The 22491-nt window shown below is 40.2% G+C and overlaps 2 protein-coding genes across 7 annotated transcripts in view; one reads left to right on the top strand and one right to left on the bottom strand.

The window, feature by feature from the left end:
- Positions 1–5: 5 nt before the first annotated feature.
- LOC111583465 (elongation factor 1-alpha 1-like) lies at positions 6–13680 on the top strand. Of its 2 annotated transcripts, none has more exons than XM_023292588.3 (8): positions 6–146; positions 3664–3820; positions 5791–5970; positions 6062–6358; positions 7733–7883; positions 10510–10766; positions 11600–11834; positions 12975–13680. In XM_023292588.3, the coding sequence occupies exons 2-8, from the start codon at positions 3677–3679 to the stop codon at positions 13097–13099; spliced, it is 1389 nt and encodes a 462-aa protein (XP_023148356.1). In that variant the 5' UTR covers positions 6–146; positions 3664–3676; the 3' UTR covers positions 13100–13680. The 2 variants fall into 2 exon arrangements, with proteins under 2 accessions (XP_023148356.1, XP_054865515.1); XM_055009540.1 differs by lacking the exon at positions 6–146 and adding an exon at positions 757–886.
- Positions 13681–14195: 515 nt separating this feature from the next.
- LOC111569979 (potassium voltage-gated channel subfamily KQT member 5-like) overlaps positions 14196–22491 on the bottom strand; it is a 178200-nt gene continuing 169904 nt past the window's right edge. For all 5 annotated transcript variants that reach the window (XM_055009537.1, XM_055009539.1, XM_055009538.1 and 2 more), the window contains 2 exons: positions 21614–21740; positions 14196–20011 (listed from right to left, as the gene is read on the bottom strand). In XM_055009537.1, the coding sequence (XP_054865512.1) occupies positions 18725–20011; positions 21614–21740 (1414 nt within the window). In that variant the 3' untranslated portion in view covers positions 14196–18724. The remainder of the gene's footprint in view (positions 20012–21613; positions 21741–22491) is intronic.

Below are 22491 nucleotides of genomic sequence, written 5' to 3'. Positions count from 1 at the left end.
CTCTGTTGCAGGAGAGCGCCACCAAGCGGTTGCACTCCTTAACTTCTACACAGGACGCGTTTGACGCCAGTTGACACAGCGGTGCCTTGTGTGCAGCATCTCCAGTTGCATCGCAGAGGATCAGTGAACGCACCTTGGAACAGAAGGTATGTTTCCCTGCGCGACGCAAACATTTCATCAGCATCTTTTGCCAAACACGGAGCTGCTGCTGCCTTCAGGGACTCGTGTCAGAGCTGTTATGTAAAATGCATCATGTACTGAGCTGACAGTTGGACGCTGCTGTGTTGTTTTGGTGTAATTTGATGAAAGTGAGCGGTGCCAAAAAGTGCACCGGGGCGTTGAGGGGTGCCTGGCTGGCTGTGTAGGCCTGTATGGCGCAGTTTGGGCGCAGAAATGTCCCTCCCGACCGCCTTCTGTGTCGTTCGTCATGCTGCTGAGAATAAACAGAGCCACGCAGTAGTATGAGAGGTGGAAGCTGACACATGCAGGCTTTTCTAAAAACGCCCTGAGCTCTGCAGTTTCATTCTTATTGCGGTATTGTCTCACTTTAACGTCCTGTAATGACATTTTTACTACACGCCAGAAGGATCCAGATAAGGAGATTTTGTGTGGATTTGGTTCATTTTGTGTCATGTGCATGTTTTTCTTTTATTATGTTTTAAGATTAACAGAGCAGTAGCAGTACTGAATGTTTAATTTGCTCCATATTTCCCACTGGAGACTAAAATAAGCCCCAATAACACACACTGTGATGCATCAAAAAAAAAAAAACTTTACTCAACCGCCTCTGCGCATGCGTGTGACTGAGGCAATATTGCGGTGTTGGACCGTTCGCTCCTTGCGTAGCTGCCTAGCTTTTTATCTGTAACGACAGGGCAGTACAACGGTAAGTTAATATTTAGACTCGATATATTATGCTATGCTGTGGTTTTGCATTCAGAATTATAAATTACAATATGTGTTTTGTTCTTAAAGTGTTAATAATAGAGCGTAACAACACGAGAAGAAAGTGTCTGAATAAGTTAGCTAAACGTTAGCTTCGCACCTGTTGAAGTTACCCGCTATGAAGCGGTTGAAAGTCCCACAAGCTAAGTCACTTTAACTTTCTTATTTTTTTCGTAACATACTTGTAATTACTAAATTGACTGCGATAGCAAGTTTTCACTTGACCGACAAATGTAGCTGTTGGCGCCAAACAGTACAAATATGGCTAACTAGCTGGTTGAAATATGGCGCAAGTGCAGGGTGTAGTGCAGGCATATAAGCTAAAGTTAGCACAGTTATAAATTTAGTATCAGCAAAGGTTGATTGATGCGAGAATGTACTGCAATGGATGTTATTGTAAATTATTGTAGATTGTCCTGGAATAAATGCATAAATGCTTAGCTAAAATTATTGTAATAGGTATGGTCATTGTTTAACAATATGGAAAGGCAGTTTAGCAGCTCTTTGGATTAGCAGCAAGCACCAGAAGAGGACAAAGCCATCACAAAAAAATAAAATGAAGTTGCACCATGTAAGAACAGCAGCTTAGATACAACAAAAATAAAAGACAGAAACAAGCAGGTTAGTAATATTAACGTTAAAGGTTAGTATATACTCTGAAAAAATTTGCTGTACAATACTATAAAAAAGCCACTTCTAATTTTAAAATCTATAGAAATCCTTAATGTATTAAAAGTCACTCTACAGTATTTACACATTTCAAGGCACAGGGATTTAAAGTGATTGCATGCATATAATTAAATGTATTTTTTTTTCTCTAAGTCAGAAAATAATTTGCACACAGTATAAGACTAGATCTAGTTGTACACCTTAAAATGCAGCTTTATTTCCATTGACATGATGGCACAAATTATAACAGGAAGACAAGAACAGGATGTTGACTGCTTGATGTTGGCATTTTTGTCCGACCTGCCGCCACACACTTGTATGTCCACAAACCCAGCATTTGTTGTTGAAGAATTGCTTCAGACAGCTCTGGATATCAAACAACGTGATTCTGTCCCCCAAAATGTCTGCCAACTTCAAAAAGCCCTTCTTTAAAACAGTTGACAAGATCTATCAATTAGCCAAAGTTAGATATTAAAGCATTACTACATGAGATGCCTCAAAGGCATGACTGTCACAAAGAGGACAGTGTGAATTTAATGCTATATTTAAACCATGGGTCAAATGTGCTGCAAAATTCTAATGTGTGGCAAATACATAATCAGACAGGCGTATGCTAGACCCACAGTGTGCATTTCTGAACCCGGTTATATACATCAATCAATGGACAAGCTTAAGCAAAGTTACAATCTACTTCAGTTAAATGAAATTGATTTAGAGCATTGGTCTTATTTAGTAGCCACACTTTGTATATTCTTAAATGCAGCTTTTACAGTTTGTTAATAGGTTTGATTGAAATTGCAATTTTGATTTGAAATCTAATAACAGTGCTAAATAATAAACTTCCTCTCCAACTGTTTTAAGTGCCCCTGAGGACGTCTCCTCCCCACTTTTGAAAACCTCTTCGCTAATCTGTTAGCTTAATTTGGATTTTTTTGCAAACTATTCCAGGATTAATGCATAAGGCATGCTTGAGAAAATAAGATAAAAAACCCCACAAAATATAGAAGAACTAAACCTACCCGGGGGGCTGCACAGTGGCGTAGTGGTTAGCACTTTCGCCTTGCAGCGAGAAGATCCCTGGTTCGCGTCCCGGCTTTCCCGGGATCTTTCTGCATGGAGTTTGCATGTTCTCCCTGTGCATGCGTGGGTTCTCTCCGGGTACTCCGGCTTCCTCCCACAGTCCAAAAATATGCTGAGGTTAATTGATTACTCTAAATTGCCCGTAGGTGTGAATGTGAGAGTGATTGTTTGTCTATATATGTAGCCCTGCGACAGACTGGCGACCTGTCCAGGGTGTCCCCTGCCTTCGCCCGAGTCAGCTGGGATAGGCTCCAGCACCCCCCGCGACCCTAGTGAGGAATAAGCGGTGTATAGATAATGGATGGATAAACCTACCCGTGTAATCAATATAAACAAAGGGTGATATTCTCTCCGTTCAATATAAACAAGTGAAGTAAAAAACGGCATTCCATGGCGTCTCTTTAGTAAATCGGCAGATTTGTCTGTTTGTATGAGACTAAATATTGCAAAAATATTTGAGGACAGATGCCACCTCTTAGATGATTGAATTTGAAAGTGTACACCTCATCTAAAGCACCTCTGACCAGGTTTTAAGTAGAAGTTAGTGAATTTTTTCAGTATTGCTGAAGTATCACTGGCTATCACTGCTATCACTGCCAGACTTTACTATCAGTTGCGTAATTCTGCTGGGTTGGCATTGCTTACCAATGTTTATGCTTAAGTTTCACTGAGCATGATGACAGGCTATTTTTGAAAATTTCCCATGGTGAGGGATCAACAAAGTTGTTACTTTTATTTAGTGCCTCCTGTAGACAAGCATCTCTGCAGACCTGAGATGGGTCGAGTTTAATATGTAATTTTGCAATGCAGTGAACACCCACTGTGTAAAATTAGCACAATATACACAATAATATACAATAAATGATTCAGTGCAGGCACAATATAATAAAGTAATAAACAGTAACAGTGGTAGTGCAGCATATAGAGGGAATATGAATTGTTGTTTGTTGCCATCTTTCTGTGTTTCAGAGAGTGAGCTGCAATGGGGAAGGAGAAGCTCCACATTAACATTGTGGTAATAGGACATGTCGACTCCGGCAAGTCCACCACCACTGGCCACCTCATCTACAAGTGTGGGGGCATCGACAAAAGGACAATTGAGAAGTTTGAGAAGGAGGCTGGAGAGGTATGAATCATTTTGTTCTCACTTTAAAATAGATCTTTTTAACAGTTCCCTACTGTGTTACTTGGATTAGTTCTGCCATTTTTAACTGTGTGTCTAGTCTAACAAATATAATATACATCTCTTGTGTCATTCTACTCTACTATTAGGTGATTAAAATGTAAAAATGTAAGCATTTAGCACTACAGCTTTTCATGGATTGACACTATTGCTAAATCATTTGGGGAAACCACTGGATTTAAATGTTACTTTATCTATAACCTATAGCCAGAAGCTACTTTCTCCAAATGACAGCAGTCTTACATATTAATACACCAGTCCTGTCTTTAATTCATGTTTAGTTAGGGTGACTGTATAACATAGAGACATTAATGAGCAAATCAATGAGTCCATCAAAGAATTTATAGTAAATAGTAAATTATAATTTGTAATGAAACCCTGTGTTTGTATTTTGTCAGTTTTCTGTTTACATGGTGGTGGACACAGTAACATGAGCCATTTTTCTGTCTAATACAATTTAGAATTTATTGTAAAGCTTATTGTTTACTAGTTTTAGCTTCTTTTTAAATAATTTTTGGGGCTACAATTTGCATATTCGACTGTCAATAATACTGTAAGGTCTTGACTTTACTATGTATGTGCCCCAAGATGAGATACTGTATAGTGTGATTTGGCATAATATAAATTTAAGTAAAGAAAGAAGAAAAAAATGTTTTTTCAACAAACCTTGAGCACACAAAAGTTGGAAAAAATGTCACGGAAAGTTTGAGATACATAAATCTATGTATATCTGTATATATACAAGTTAATCATTCACTCATTTGCTAGCTTTAAATATGCCTCAATTCTTTGTTGCATAGATTCACCAATGCTTTAAACATTCCTTAGAGGTTTTGGTCCACATTCATGTGATAGCATTATGCAGCTGCTGCAGATTTGTGGGCTGCAGCTTCTTGATGCACATCTCCTGTTCTTTTACAGCCCAAATAACTGGATTGAGATATGAGTTCATTTAAGAATAGTGAACTTATTGTCATAGTCAAGAAACCAGTCAGAGATTCTAAGCTTTGGTGTGTAATTCTGCTGAAACTTGCTATTTAGAAATGGGACACTGAGATCATACAGCAATGGACATGGTGTTAAAATGCTGCATATTTCTTACTAAGGGGCTCAAAGTTGGAGACGAAAATATCTCTCACACCAGTGCACCACCAACCACTAATTGTTGTAGCTGTAACTCATGAGCTTCAAGGTTTGACGTGTTGTTCAGTGTTCAGAGATACTCTTCTGTATACCTTGGGTATAATGAAAGGGTTTTTTGAGTTGCTGTTGCTTCTTTATTATCTCGAACCAGTCTAACCTTTCTTCTCTGATCTGTGACGCCAACAAGGTATTTTTACCCAGAGTAACGTTACTCACTAAATGTTCTTTCTTTGTAAACCCGAGATGATTGTGCATGAAAATCCCAGTCGATCAGCAACACACGCATCCCTTTCAAAGTCTCTTAAATCTCATTTCCTCCCATTTCTGATGATTGATTTCAACTTGAACAGTCTTGACTACACCTGCATGCCTAAATGTGATAAGTTTTACTCAGCACAATTGGCAGATGACATTTTTTAGGCTATTTGTAGGTAAAGTAATTAATTATTGTATTTTAAAAAAAAAAAAAAAGTCGAGTGGAAATTAATGTATTGACACTGACTTTCAAACCTTTTATTTAGTACAGAATAAATCTTTCATACAGCTATGAGGTAAATGTAATGCAGGTCACAGCTACAGTACTCAGATTTATGACTTGTATGTCTTCATTGACCTCCATCCTGCAGAAGGGATTCAGGAGGATGACTCAGACAAAACATCATTGTAACGGTTACTGTGTGCAGTTTTGGGCAGAAGCATCTATCGAACATCAAATTTTCAAATGTAAAAGTGACAATACTTTACCTTTGTTCCTCCTCCACATCTGTTAGATGGGAAAGGGCTCCTTCAAATATGCCTGGGTCCTGGACAAGCTGAAGGCTGAGCGTGAGCGTGGCATCACCATTGATATCTCTCTGTGGAAGTTCGAGACCAGCAAGTACTACGTCACCATCATCGATGCTCCAGGACACAGGGATTTCATCAAGAACATGATCACCGGGACCTCTCAGGTAAAGTTAGTAAACAGGTAGAAGAGTGGAAAATTGGTGAAAGAGAGAGTAAAAATACTTATAGAAGAACTTCTTCCATATCTTTCTTCAGGCCGACTGTGCTGTGCTGATTGTGGCTGCCGGAGTCGGTGAGTTTGAGGCCGGCATCTCAAAGAACGGACAGACTCGTGAACACGCCCTGCTCGCCTACACCCTGGGAGTGAAGCAGCTCATTGTGGGCATCAACAAGATGGATTTCACTGAGCCCAACTACAGCCAGAAGCGCTACGAGGAGATCGTGAAGGAAGTCAGCACCTACATCAAGAAGATTGGCTACAACCCTGACACTGTGGCCTTTGTGCCCATTTCTGGCTGGAACGGAGACAACATGTTGGAACCCAGCCCTAATGTGAGTGTGCTGGGACACCAGAGTGTCATGTATGTTTACAGATTTGTGTTTGCCTCGCTGGAATATGATATGCCTGCAGTATTGCATGGGAGAAATATGGTATAACCCTGGAAGTGAAATCTTTTGTGAGGGTTGCATTTTAATAATTGCTTTCCACATTTTTTGCTAGATTGATGCAATTGTTGAAAAACAACGTTCAAATTAGGAACTAGTATTGACTTGAAATTATTGTCAAGTCTGAACCTGAACTACAAAGTTTTACAGGGTTTCTGGAGGTCCTTGAAATGTTTAAAATCCATTAATGTCGCGATTTTGATGTGGCTTTTTTGCATTAACTTCAGTCACACTTTTAAATGTGTTTTTGGGAAACATTTTTATTGATGACACTGTAACAAAACTACAAAGCCTACACGTAACCATAAACCACTAGCGTAAACTGGCTGATCAGAATTTATCAGCACACACCTAGGTAATGTGTCAGGATGTGGTTTGTGGTGAACTTTCAGCAAAGAAATTATTAACTTAAAGTTGTTTCTGTAAATGTTACTTTTATCTAACAAGTTCAAGTTTAGCTATATCTGGCCCGACAACAGCACATTTAGTGCTTAACTGCTACACCTTTTGTGATCCGAATCTCATTGTACTTTGATTAAAGTATAAAAAAATCAATTTAGAAACCAAAATGTATTCAAAACTTTTGACTCATCAAAGTAGCCACCTTTGGCAGATATAACAGCTGAACACACTTGTGGCATTCTTTCCACAATGGAAGTCAAATATTCTTCAGAAAGTTCTTCCCAACTGTCCAGCTCATCCCAAACCAGCTCCATGGGGTTAAAGTCTGGAGACTGTGCTGGCCACTCCATGTTATCTATCTTATCTTATCTTTTCAAGGTTAACATCTTGTTCTCTTTTCCTAAGACAGTTCTGGCATAGCTTGGACTTCTGTTTTGGGTCATCATCTTTCTGTAGGATGAACCGCTGACCAACTAGGAACATACCAGAGGATACTGCATGGCGCTGCATAATGCTGTGGTAGCCGTTTTGGTTCAGGGTAGCTCTCACTCTGTAAAAATCACCCTGGATCCAGCAAAACAGCCCCAAACCATCACACTTCCTTCCACACTTACGCCAGAAGTCAAAGATTTTCAATGAGAGAACATGCAGCTGTGGAGGAACCTAAAGCACTTTTTTCTGGAAGCTTTGAAAGAAATATGGACAAAATATATGTATGTTTTTTTTTTTTTTTTAAATCCATAATTGTGTTTTCCTTGGCTTTTGGGCACAAAATTTAATCTAAAGTAATCACATATCCAGACATATGTTTACCGTCCTGAGATGCAGAGGTAAAACTGAGGTTCTCTCCCTCCAAAGATGACTTGGTTCAAGGGCTGGAAGATCAACCGTAAAGATGGAAATGCTTCAGGCATCACCCTGCTGGAGGCTCTGGATGCCATTCAGCCTCCAACTCGCCCCACCGACAAGCCCCTCCGGCTGCCTCTGCAGGACGTCTACAAGATTGGAGGTGAGACTGGTGTTGGCGCCGGTGGCTGAGTGTGACAGCTGTGCGATTTGTACTTGTGTAATCTAACTGCCCCCATTATCAAGTGTTACTTTTACCAGATTAGGTGTTGAAAGTATTTTTGGGAATGAGAACGCCTTGTGACAAAAACAGCAGAACTGAATGAGGTCTTGAAATAATTCCTGTTAGTTCATTGTGTCCTAAATGTTGGGTTTGGAGGCTTAACTCTATGAACCCCAGGCAGTTCATCAATGCAGTATAAAGTCCTGCACCTCTATGGAAAAAGCACAACTATGGCTTGGAGTAGAGAGAACTCAGAAATGTATTCTGTGAAGCATGACACAGTTCTAATGCCAAATATCATAAGCAAAGAAACATTTTTAATTAGATTTCTTTTATTATTATTGTTATCAGGTCAGGTGATTGTGCATAATATTGCCCAAAACACTTCAGAATTCATCCTGCTGCTTTTGTCAGCACTCACATCATCAATAAATGAGAGAACCAGTTCCATTGACAGCCATACATGTCCACGCCATTATACTACCACCACCAAGCTTCACCCATGAGGTGGTGTGCTTTGGCTCTTGAGCAGTTCCTTCCTTTCTCCGTACTCTTCTCTTCCCATCGTTCTGGTACAAGTTGATCTTGATCATCTGTCCAGAGGATGTTGTTCCAGAACTGCACAGGCTCTTTTAGGTGTTTTTTTGGCAAACTCTAATCTGGCCTTCCTGTTTTTGAGGGTGACAAATGGTTTACACCTTGTGGTGAACCCTCTGTATTCACTCTGTTGAAGTCTTCTCTGAATTGTTGACTTTGACACAGATACACTTACCTTCTGGAAAGTGTTCTTGATCTGGCCAACTGTTGTGAAGGGGTTTTTCTTGACCAGGAAAAGGATTATTCTCTCATCCACCAGACTTGTTTTCCGTGGCCTCCTGGGTCTTTTGGCCTTGCTGAGCTTACCGGTTTATTCTTTCTTTTTAAGAATATACCAAACGGTTGATTTGGCCACACCTAATGTTCAACCTGTTGATGGCTTGCTTCTCTGATAGTGACAGCTATTTGGACTTCATGTTGAGAGTTGACCTCACCAGATTCCAAACGCAAATAACACACTTGAAATGAACTCCAGACTTTTTATCTGCTCCTTGTAAATGAAATAATGAGGGAATAACACACCTGGTCATGGAACAGCTGAGCAGTTAGTTGTCCAATTACTTTTGATCCCTTAAAAAGGTGGAGGGCACATAAAAAATGTGTCGTAATTCCTACACCCTTCACCTGATTTGGATGTAAATTTTCTCAAAGCTTAAAGTCTGCACTTGAAAATTGTGTCAGTGTCCAAATATTTATGGACCTGACTGTATGACAGGTTTATTTTTCGGTTCCTGATTGAATGCCTTTGTCACATGATGCTTTCATGGAAAGTTTAAAATTTTACAGTTCTTTCTGTTTTTCCAGCTTCTGCATCTGATAGATCAATTTTAGTTTCTTTTTCTTTAAAAAAAAAAAAAAAAAAAAAAAACTAAAAAAAACTAAAAAAAACAAAACATACAGTCAGGTCCATAAATAATTGTACTTTTGAAACATTTGGGCTTAGAGAGTTAAAGTTCCCCTCCATTCAGAAATGTGCTTAATCAGTGTTACTTCTCCTCGGTGTTTAAACCTCATGGTACAGAATGATTTATGTTCAGTGCTGGACACTAGGAGGCAGTTTTCAGATTAATCTTCTGAAAGTGGAAAGTGTTTCTGTGCTCACTTGAAATCTAAGTTTAAACTTTCACAAGTGACATGAGGAAAATTGAACTCTGGGAACACTGAGAATGGTTTTTAACTGATGTGGGAGACATCATTTGTCCAACTTTTGAAATACAAAATATATTAATAGATTCTGGATTTTGCAATAAGGGAGGAGGCACAGATGTATTTTTTTATGGAGAAGCCATTATCAGGTAGAAATTAATACTTAAAGCAGAGTATTTTTTATGCTTACAAAGATACTTTTTTGGTGCTGTATCAATACATTGAAAGGAGTTATGAATATTTTGTACCTTTGCAAAATATTCAAGATCAAAGGAACCATAACTGATGGAATGAGCCATTCGCACTTTCACTGTACCGGCTGTGTGTGCTTCGACTTGCATGGCTTAATCTTTGAGACAAGGAAAAACAATGTTCTACTGACAGGATCAATCAGGTAGCCCAGAGAACGTGCATGCAGCGGCATTTAATATGTGAATTTTTGTATATATACAAGAATCTGTGCAATATCAGTGTTTTTCTACTGTGGAAAAATCTGTGCAAAATAAACACTTCTCAGTATTTCTTCTCATGAAAGAATATGTGCAACATCTCTGATATGTGTAGTGTTGTTATTTCAACATCCAGAAGAATTTGGACAATCTGAACTAGTGCTTAGGTATATTTTTTGTTCATTTTTACTTTTCTGCTAATGTTCCTTAAATGTTTGCCCTATTCCCTTTGCTGTAGCAATACATTTCCCCACTGTGGGATTAATAAAGGCTTATCATATCATATCGTAAACCTGAGGGGTCTTTAACTTGTCATTTTAAGTCATGCACCTGTTTGTCACACTAATAAAGTTGATAACCTCCCTATCTTCCAGGCATCGGTACCGTTCCTGTGGGCCGTGTAGAGACAGGAATCCTAAAGCCTGGCATGGTGGTGACTTTCGCACCTGTCAACGTGACCACTGAGGTGAAGTCTGTGGAGATGCACCACGAGGCCCTGACTGAGGCGCTGCCTGGTGACAACGTGGGCTTCAATGTCAAAAACGTGTCCGTGAAGGATATCCGCCGTGGCAACGTGGCCGGAGACAGCAGGAACGATCCTCCTCAGGAGGCAGCGAGCTTCACCTCTCAGGTCTGCTTACAGAGTTAGCTTTAAACAGTGATGTATAGTAACAAAATACATTTACTCAACTACTGTACTTCAGTACAAATTTAAGATACTTCTGCTTGAGCATTTTTATTTCAAGCTACCTTATGCTTCCATTTCACTGCTTTTCAGTGGGAAATATTGTCCTTTTAACTCTGCTACATTTATTTGACAGCTTTTTAAAGATGAAGTTTTGACACAATGGACAGTATAACAAGCTTTTTAAATACAATACAGTTACAGAAAAACCAATAGTTTCTAACTGCTGCGGCTTCTTACAAACAGCAGTGTTCACATTTCAGATGTCTATGAATTGTTAAAAGTTCCACGAAATAGCGATTTTTTCCCCCTTAACTTCACACGATTTCATTTCAACAAGTGTTACAAGCTGAAAAGAATTGGAAACAGATTTGTTCTCCCATTATTCATGTTTCGAGCTCTCAGATTTATCATCTGTCTCTCTTTATATACCTGGATATAAAATAGTTCAAAGTTGAAAGTGAAATATCAGCAGCAGCTACAACCTGCTGCTGATATTTCACTGTTATTAGTCTAATGATGGCACATGTAATAATATATCAGTCAGCTGGACAAACCAGGACATTTTCCTCTATACTTAAACTACGTTTTGCCGTTATGTACTTTTAGTTTAGCAGGTTTTTCAAGCAGAACCTTTACTTGTAATGGAATGTTTTTACATTGCTGTATTTGTAGTGAATATTTCTACAACCTCTGACTTTGAAAGAGATTCTGTTAAAATCTGAAATGCGTTGTCTTCTGATTAGCTGTCGTTGGCCTTACCTGTCTGCTGTCTGCAGGTGATTATCCTGAACCATCCCGGTCAGATCAGTGGTGGCTACGCCCCTGTGCTGGACTGCCACACTGCACACATCGCATGCAAATTCGCTGAGCTTAAGGAAAAGATTGACCGTCGCTCTGGTAAGAAGCTTGAGGACAATCCCAAGTCCCTGAAGTCTGGAGATGCTGCCATTGTGGATATGATCCCCGGCAAACCCATGTGTGTGGAGAGCTTCTCTGAGTACCCGCCACTGGGTAAGTTTGCTATTAGAGCTGTTATTGGATCCATCATCAGCTGTTGAATTAATACCCAGCTAGTTTGGTATTCAGTTGGTTTTAGTAATTATGTATGAAAAAAGGTCAATTCTGTCTGACTTGGGATTTCTAAATTGGAATATTTTCTACTTTCTTTTCTTTATTACAGTAAACTAGGGATGTCTCAATAGAGTTTTTAAGCCCTCCGTCCAATCTTAGTCATTCAATATTTAGAGTCCCATTCAAACCATTTTTATAGAAAATACAGAAGTATTAAGCTGTAGTACCTGGTTGTTCCAAATGCAACCCTTTTCTGTTTGATACTGTTGAACCAGAGGAGCTGTTCTGGACAGTTCCATGTTAGCAAGCAGAGAGCATTTTGGAGGTTTAGCTAGTAAAGGGGCACCATGACGAAGTCTTCTGTTAGTAACTCAGTGACAACTAGCCAGGGCACGAGTTACATCAGACTGAGATTATACTGGATGTCATATGTGATAGTTACCTTTGTGGCCTGTTTTATATGTTTAGACAGGAACTAATGGTTGGGTTTAGGTTTGTGCAAATATGATTCCTACTGTAAACTGGACATGGGCACTGATATCATTAAGATTTTAACAGTACTGCTATTTTTACTGATACTACTTATCAGTCCGGTACTTGAAAGGTATTCTTGTCTGTACGTTTTGATTGTTTTTGTTCATTTGTTTTGTTTTTTAAAGAGAGAAAGCTAAACAAATCAAGAACAGAATAAAGATTGCTTTATTTTCTGATGCATACTGTATATAAATTAACATTTATATAGTAACATTCTGTTGATGGGAATGACCAGAACGCTGTGGACACAGTGTGACAGGTTTACTCTAATATTAATGAAATATTATGCAGCTGTCCAGCATTATATCAGAATTAATGGCTCCACATTGAACAGATGTTAGGTAAATGTTATAAATGACATTCAGTTAGAGAAACAGTGAAAATAAAGTAAAACAGAGCTGCTCCGCCCCTCAAAACACCAGGAGTTCTGTCAAACAGAACAGTAGCAACCTTGCAGTCTGAATGATGTTTGACTCAAGATGTTTGCAAATTACTATCAAACAGTAACTTTCACATTAACTTGTCTTTTTTTTGACCCCTCCTCAGGGCGATTTGCTGTCCGTGACATGCGTCAGACGGTGGCGGTGGGAGTGATCAAAGGCGTGGAGAAGAAAGCCCCGACAAGCGGCAAGATCACCAAATCTGCACAGAAGGCGCAGAAGGCCAAATGAACGTTGTACTGGGCTGCTGCCCCAAACGCTCACCGTGGACGAAGGCACACCAGTACCCCGCCCCTTCTGCACACCATAGTCAGCGTCTGGTCTATTATCACAATGCATCGCAAAAGCAGACGAAGGAAAAAAGTAACCACTACGCCGTTAGTGATGTTAACACACTGTTATGTGTAGGTTTTATGGTAACTCGCTTTGTGGCAGAACAACACAACAGGTTTGCAGTTCTCTGTGTGTTGTTGAAGTTAGAATTTGAGCTGCTCGTTGACAGAGCTAACAAACGTAGTAATATGGTAGAGACGTTCCTCTGCCAGGTCTTTGTTGAAGTAATGCTCTATGTTCTAGCTTTAAAACAAGATATGCTCACTAGCCAGATGTAGATTGGCTGCTTGCATGTTTGCTGTTTGCACCTTAGAGCTTCAGATACTCTTTGTCTGATGACTGAAAATCTTCATGCCTTGCACTTTGCTTGACATAAGCTCCCTCACAGTAGCTCTGATAAATGTTACTGTTAAGTTCATGCACCTTACCCACTGTTATTTGTGAGCGTACGTTCATAAAAGTAAAGATCTTAAACAGTATCTTGGTTCCTGGTATTATTGGGAAGTCTGACAGGGTTTCTGCAGGTCATTGAAACATTTTGACATTCCATAAAAAACATTTTTAAAAGCTTTTTGCATTAACTTCAGTCTCACTTCTAAAAGTGTTTTGGGGGAAACATTTGTATTGGTGACACTGTAACAAAACTACATGACCTACATTGAACCAGGAACCACTAACTTAAACTGTTTGATCAGAATTTATCAGTACACACCTAGGTAATGTGTCAAGATGTGCTGTGTGCTGAACTTTCAGCAAAGAAATTCTAAACTTAAAATTGTTTCTGTAAATGTTACTTTTATCAAATAAATTCAAGCTTAACTATATCTGGCCAGACAAGAGCACATTTAGTGCTTGACTGATGCACCTTTTGAAATAAATGCTCTAATTAGGAACTAGCATTGACTTGAAATTGTCTAAAAGTCTTAAATTGTACTTGTTGAAACCTGCAGAAACCCTGTTTTAGCAACTGATGATGAACAAGCACAAACCCAGCTTTCCATAGAATTTCCTTTATTGATGAATGAGAATAAAAGTTCACTTGCATTTTCATTACAATACAGGCTTCCGTAATCTAACTGAGATTATTACTAGTGTGTAAATATGTGCACATAATTTAAATAAATTAAAAGAAATGAGACAGAATGTTAACATGTCAAAGGCCCATTTTATGCCCAGTAGCAAAATGATCTGTATTTAAAAAAACAAAAGTGTAAAATGCCTCAAGTCAGTACATTTTCAAGGAGAGAACATAAAGACAGTGCAGCAGTGGAGGAACCTAATGCGCTTTTCTGGAAACCGAATAGACATGGAGATGAAAATGTACCACAAAAGCAAGGCACCAGTTTACTGTATGTTCTGCACATGTTGTAAACTTCATATCAGAGCTGTGGTGTTTTTCGTTTTTTTTAAAAAAACTTCTGATGCAGTCAGTTTGAACCTAAAACAGTAAATTGACTTGACGACAAAGCATTCGTTCTCAGTTCTAGATACGTTTCGATATGACAGTCTCTTCATGCAAAATATACTTAAATATCTGAAGGTAAGTAAAAGTGACCCCAGGCCTGGTTAGTATGTTCTGATCTTTGATATCCATTTGCAGAGTTCACTGAGGTACTGCTAGCTGAAGGTGATCACTCACCACTGAGGCTTTATGGGTACGATCGACCTGCATCTCATGGTTCCATCCTGAAACTAGGAGAGAACCAGTTAGGCCAGTGTTGCACTTTCTGCATGACGTAACTTTCGTCAACTGTTCAAGTTTGTTAGAATTCACATGGATCTGTGCAGCAATGACTTTACAAGAGCAGAAGTGCACATACGCCGATTACAGACATTGATCTACTGGTCATGAATGTAACCTGTCCTCTGAGTGAACTAGAAAGTGTTAAGGACAACTACTCATACGATATGTCTGCAGCTGTCAGTTTGTGTGTCCACTAAGGTTGTGCAACAGGAACCAGTTCCAAAGTTTGGTCTTGATTCTGCTTATCGGTTCCTAGACCGATTTCAGTACCATTTCTGGACCGTTTCTATCATTAGTCATGCAAGCTGAATGCATGTGTGTTTTCTTGTCTCCTGATGCATTTGTCTTAACAAATCAGAGCATTACTTGCAGTTGCTTAATTAGCAGGCCAACAGCACAAACTACGCAATTGTCTCTTAACACCTTAATTCAACAAATGCTGCTTCAAAAAACTTTGCATCGACAGGATTGAACTTGAGCTAGGTTGAGAGTTCCAACCTTGCTGGTTAAAAAAAAAAACAGCAACTATATTAACTCATATCATTAGAAAGTGTTTGCCTTAATAGATAGGTGGGCAGTAGTAGATGAAGTACTCAGATCCTTTACCTAGGAAAAAGCACTGAACTACACAACTGTCGTATACTGGTAATGTTACTTAAAGTGTGAAAATGTAAAAGTACCTGCCACAATATGTATTTTGTGGCTTAGATTATTATTGCTGATGCATTGAGGTAAAAGCATGATTTCAATTTAACCACCTGCAACTCAGAACCAGAATCGATAAGCAGAATCAGAATTGTTTAACAAATGACACTCCAACATAGTCTGCACAAACCCCTCTGTGAAAGTCTGTTCATGCGTGGAATATGTAGGCACAGACTAGAGAGTACTGTAGTATAATATAGAACGAGTACATGTCTGAGGTGTCTACAGCCGTACATGTGTGCATCTGCAACAGAGTATAATCAAGGCCTTAATCTTACTCAACACACTGACTCTGTACCATGCAGTGGGGAGAAGTTGGCAATTAGTCGTCTTGATGTCACTGCTCAGCAGTTCAAGCAATAGATGTTCTGTTCATACTAATAAGCGATACATTCTGCAGCAAGTCCCCTTCAAGGAAGTAAAAGTAATCCCACATTAGACTGTATGTAAAAAAAAAAAAAAACACTGTGACTTAAATAAGATCTTATAATCTTCCATTCATGTAGAAACGGTGGCAAAAAGCCGACTGCAATACAAAGTTAAATCTCCGAACATTTCTCTCAGTGTATCTGTTTCTGAACCGAAACAAAGTGCTTTGCGAGGTCACGCCTATTCAGACAAAAGATCTTTTTTTTTTAAACTAGGAAATGACATTCAAGAAGTGTTTCAATCCATGGCTGTGATCAGCTGGAGAACCAACTGATGGGTGCCTAATTGATCTGTTCCTCCACTAATCTGTACCAAAGGTCCTCTACAGGATGGTGGGCATGGGGCCTCCCTGCTGGCTGTATGTGTGAATGGGCATTCTTATCTGTATATGTGCGTATTGAGAATTTCCGTACATGTTTTTTCAACATGGTGCAACAAGAACAGCTGTCAAAGAGTTCCAAAACAAGATATCTACCTAATCAGAGTTGAGTGAAAATGAAATGTGTTTGTACGCTGTAGCCTATTTACTGCAGGTCACAGGGACATCACATTAGGGGTGAACAAGCTGATATCGTGGGCAGTTTGACTTATTTTCTGCTTTTAAAATGAATCTTATTTATGGCGCTGTATGCAGGGCTCCAGGCTAGCGTTAACACATAATTTGATCGTACTTCCCCATCCCTTTTTTTTGCGGTGTTAAATAACCTTGCATGCTAATGAAATGTTGTCTTTGCTGTCCTAGTTTTGCACTGATATAAAAATTGATAATGACTTCAGACTTGATATTTGCAAAATACGGAAATTTTGCCAGTCTTTAAACTCGTCACCTGCTGAACATCTGCATATTGATAGACACTACAGTTTACCATTGTTCCCTAAACGCCTCACATGCAGGATACAGTAGTCCAAAAATACTTTAAAAACAGTAAAATATGGCATCCTAATGTCAGATTTACTCAAGTTGAAACCGAGACATTTTATCTACATCTACTGTTCCCTATGTGCTGAGTTTTTTTTTTAAATCCGCGTCAGTTATATTTATTTAATTGCAGAACACCAAAATCGTGATTGTGATTAATTTTCATTTAATTTTGCAGCCCTAGTAATGCGTTAACCATTATGACTGAATGCGATACTTCTTGTAAGTCACTGGTTTAGTCAGTATCTCTCTGCCTGCACCTTCTCATTTTATTATTGCACTCTCAAAATGGTGTGGTGAATATGTACCCACTTCGGTTGCAGTCTGAAGTCCTAATGTCTGAGTATTTCAGTCATTATTAACCAGAAAGTCCCGTCTTGTCTTGATTCCCATTTGCAGGCTGGTCAGGTTGCTGTTGTGCTCCTCAGTTCATTCAGCTGCCTCTCCAAACTCCAACTCCTCCATCTTGGACTGCAGGTGGTGGTGGTAGTTCTTGTTCTGCTGTCTGAATGATCAAACCAACTAGAACCTGCAGCAGGTGAAGGACTCAAAGAATAAGATGCCAAACTATGCCTGTGATAACATTGTCAACTATTGTTGACTAGCTGTAATCCAAGACTGAGGAGATGGAACTTGGAGGCAGATGAATGCTATCAAGGACCACCAGAACAGTGACCTGTCTTTGGTTAGCAGCAACTGCTGGTTTGATGCTTCTTTACAAAGTTCAGAGTACATATCACCACTTCATAATAAAATAGATTGTTTTTTGAGTTAGGCATTTAGTCTTGAGTTAAAGTGACAGGCATTGTATCCAGGTAACCACATACACAAATAATTACATGACTTCAGCTGAATTTGTGGAGAGAATTGTGATTCAGATTGTGATTCTGCCCTAAAAGATCACATATCTTGATGTTTTTGAGAAATCTGGCATTGACAGTATGAAATATAACTCTGTTAGCAGACTTTACAAACCCACTTGTTTCAGGTAACTTCTGATATTGTTGCAACACACATTTTAAAACCTATTTGCACTTAAGGGGATAATTCAGATTATTTGAAGTGTTCATTGTAACCGCAATTCAAACAGCAGATTGAAGTCAGTTATCAAGTCATCGGTTTGATTCGTGGTTTAGGATTCATATAATTTAAGGATATAAACTTGACATGATCTGGTTATGAGTATACAGAGAATGTCAATGTTTGGCAACTGCGAGGTAACATTCATTTCAGTGTGGAAGTGTCATGTCATGGCAGAGACATAAATACATCTTCTATACCTGTGCAACAGATGTCAGTGGTGTTCTCAAATTGGGTTTCCATCAGTGTCGGGTTGGTTTCCCCGTCTTTGAGTGTAAACTGTACATTGTAAATGTCTGTACCTTTGACTAAAAACATGCAGTTCATCATGCTGTGCGTCGAGGTCACATTTTACCCAACCATCTTTCAGGGGCTGCGTTTCTTATCGAAGTTGTCTTGGGGGTCTGTGTTCTCATTTGTCAATCTTTTATCTCAAATTTGTCAATCCTACTTCATAAAAAGAATAGCTCATGCAACGATATGCCGTATGTGATCAGCCTGTATGAAAATACTATGATTCTTATCAAATGGATCAACATGAAAATAAACAAACAAAAGGGACCCCGTGTTTTAGTCCCACCCTCCAAAAAGGATAAAAACCATCAGTGAGGTGAGATTTGTATGCCTTACGAACATGTAGCCGAGTCTATTTTAGCCGTACGTGCGGCATGTTCAGCAGTTCGGTGCTGCTGGCAGAGGGGGAGGATGTTTGACCGCTGGCCAGGCTACGGTTCGAGCCCTGGGACCCCACCCCAGCTCTGCCCCCTGTCCTCAGGAGGTCTGAGGTGTAGATGTGGGCCTCTGTAGTCCCCTGTGACAGGAAGTCAAACCCCTGCGCCTCTATGTCTCTGTCACTAATAAAGAGGTCCTCCTCACCCCACCCGCCGCCTCCACCACTCCTGCCTGTACCTCCTCCCCCTCCTCCACCGGGGTCTTGGCTACAGCTGTGAAAGCCAACAGGAGAGTCGCTGCTCGTACTGGGGCTCGGAGACGATAGGCTGTGGCCGTGTCTTGCGTCGTGGACGGTCCCTGGTGCTGCCTGCATCAGGTCCTGCACTGACATGGACTTGCCCAGTCCTCGGTCCATCTGGATGGGCCCAGAGCAGCAGCCCAGAACTGGCGGTACCAGAGGCTCCAGCTCCAGGCTCATATGTCTCCTCCAGGAACCCTCTTCCTTAGCGTTAAGCCTGCTGTTGCCTTTGTCCTGCAGCTGCTGCCCCAGTCTGCCCAACCCCAATCCGAGGCTGAGGTCCTCCCCGACACTGTTGTCCTCCATCTGCGTCCCTAAACCTCCACAGAAATCCTCCATGTCGGGGGACACTTCTGTGGACGTCGTCCTCACCATGTTGCCAGAACCACTGCTCCGGCTGGGAGGGGGCGGTGGCGGAAGCCTCGTCAGAAGAGGAAACCCTCCATCTCCGACTCCTCTAACCCCAGAACTGCTGACACTGTTAGGGGTGAGGATGGGTGGAGAACTCCCCACTGCCTCATCGGTGACACTTTCAGGTGTGGTGGCCTGAGCCTGGGTGCGGGGATGAGGATGATGATGGTGGTGGTGATGGTGATGATGGTGATGAGGCAGCGGCGACGGACTGAAAGAGGAGGATGCGAGGCCAGAGGGAGGCGTAGAGGAAGAGGCATTGAGATTGAGGTTGAGCTCGTTTGGGGGAGCCAGAATGAGATGGAGTCCCCCCTGGGGGAGGTGGGAGTTGGTGGAGGAGTGAGTGACAAAGCCTCCTGGGGGAGGCGCTCCACCGCCGACCTGGGGGGAGCAGGGCAGGTCCTTACTGAAGACTGAGGAGTTGTAGTCAGAGGTCTGTTCCAGCTCGAAGAGTGGGAGGGAGGAGAGCGTGAGGGCCGAAGACGAGCCTTTACGCAAAACCTGCCGATAAATGTCGAGCAGGGAGTCGAGCTTTGACTCGATTGACTGGACCTGCAAGGGCAGAAGTGTGACGAGAAGTTACAGAAATTCAGCCAGATCTGTCGAGCAAGTCTTTCAGAACATATTGATGGCTTCAGTGTTGATTTCAGCCCCTCACACTTGGATCTGAGCATCTAAGCAAAGAGGGTTTCAGACAGGACACAACAACAGCACTGCTGGACTTTGAAATTAGAAATGTCCCAATTAAGTTCTTGTCTTTTTTTGCTTCTGATCCGATTTGAGTCATTTAATATTTAGTATCTACCAGTTCCTGATGATTAGCTGTATTACCCGGTTGCCCCACCAGGTGGTTACTGTTAAGTACGATGACAACCAGTGGAGGTGATCCCTCCCATGTTGGCAAGTGGAGAGCTTTTTGAGAGTTTAGCAAGTAAAGGAGCAGCGTGATAGAAACTTATTTGAGGTTTTTTGACCTCAGGCCAGTGAACGAGTAATGAAATAAGCTGGGATAAAGTACCGTGGCAATCTTACGTCTGATAAGAATACATAATAGCCGTGTTTGTGCACGTTTCCACACGACAACAGATGTAGACTAAGAATTGAGCAAATGTTTGTGCCAATACTGATCAATTCAAAATTGCTCCAACTGTTGGTCACTGCATTGAGCAAAGTGTCTGCACAGTAGTCAAAATTCTGATTAGCTGAACTTTGCTCCACAATTTTAAGAATACCCGAATGACCAATAGAAATAAGATACCCAGCCAGGCATGAAAGGCAAAATGGAGGAAAAATGTTTAACATTTTTAAAAATTAATTTAGTAAATGAGATATACTTTCCCTGCTTTAAATTTATTACACCCATTTCTCTCTTATGACAATCAGAAAAAGGAACAGGCCTGAGCGAGGATCATATCTAAACAGACAGTAGCCTCTAATAATTTCTCTATTTTTAGTCTCCTGTCTTATCGTCCTTCTGCCTGTGACCCAGAAATCAGTCTTGGTGGACCATCTTGAAGGATGTCTCAAATGCTAAAATGCATTTTGAGGACAGAAGAGGCTGCTGGAGCGTGGATACACCTGCACATCTGTGCTGTAAGTTTTGCGAAAGTCTTTTTAACACACGATGTATAAAAGTTGTGTTATGACATACAAGAGATTACTACACCATTTTAATTTTTTTAAAGTGAATATACTGTATGTATATATTTGTGTAGTACTCTTATGTTTGTCACACTTCTTTTGTACTTCACGGCACATATGAATGCGTTAAATCAAAAAATCTGACATTGATGCAAATAGTTTCTTTTTGATTAACCTCTAAATAGTGGTAAAGTGTCATGACTATAAGCTTTGATTTAGTTAATTTTCCAAACTTGAATGAGGTTCAAAAACAAACAAAACAATGAACAGCTGATCCAGCTGGGCTACACAACATATTTAATTGAAGTTGCTATAAAACGGCGACTCCAAAGCAATGACTTTGTTATGTGCCTGTTATCTAGACTCCTGCTCACATCTCAGGAAAAGAATCCAGGATGTGCAAACTGAGAAATAAGCAAAGGGCACTGCCTACTCTGATACAGTTTTAACCAAAAAAAAAAACCACACACACATTTCTATGCAGCATTTTAAAATAAAAGTCCAAACACAGACCTGCCGCTCCACCTTACAGACTCGACCCAACATGCTCATGTCCTCCAGTAAATCTCCATCAGACAGCAGCTTCTCTCGAATCTTCTTATCCAAAGGGATCTGGCCCTTCCCGAGGATTTGGTCCACCCTGGAACAAACACAAGCAAACACAATAAGAGTTTAATACCTGCAGGAACAAAAGCGACAGCAGAAATCCACTAGGCAGGAAAGGAAGGAAACTGCAACACAAGAATAGATGAGCTCTTTTTTTTTTTTTTCAAATACCTTACAGGCACATTAGACGTTACATCTCCTCACTGGATTTAGTAAATACTTTATGGTTAATGAGAAAACAGCGCCAACAATTTAAAGATGGCATGTTGCTAAATCTGTGATTCAAGATTTTTCATGTTTTTTTAAAAAGGGCGTTTTTCTAATTCACTTGTTTCTTGCTTTCAATCCAGTGAGGTTCAGTAAATGTAGTTAATACAGTCAGTTTGGGTTAAATTCAACAGAAAGCAGCGATAAACCACAGCAGTGTCATGCAATTACCAGCTCACCAACAGTATAGCAACAGTAGAGCCCTCAAACAGGAGTGTGTTTTCCATGAATCTGTTTGAGTGTGTATGTGCTTTGATTTAGTGACAACATATAAATAAAACATTCCCAAAAGTGTTTCGGTTGAGCTGTTACTGTTATCAGCTCAAACTACTTGGATTCTCAGATGAGCAAAAGAAAAAACTTAAACCGCAAAAGAAGAGGACGCAACCAGGACACGCAACTAAAAGCGCCAGTTAATCCTGAAAAGAACAAAAACTAGATTAGACCTGGATTAAAGTAGAGTATTTCTCTTTATATTTCTATTTTTCTGTCATTAAATCTCATGGTTACACTTTCTT

Source organism: Amphiprion ocellaris, chromosome 4 (genome assembly GCF_022539595.1).
Source record: "Amphiprion ocellaris isolate individual 3 ecotype Okinawa chromosome 4, ASM2253959v1, whole genome shotgun sequence".
Lineage (NCBI taxonomy): Eukaryota > Metazoa > Chordata > Actinopteri > Pomacentridae > Amphiprion > Amphiprion ocellaris.
Note: the sequence above shows the minus strand (reverse complement) of the source record. Positions and strands in the feature narration are given on the sequence as shown.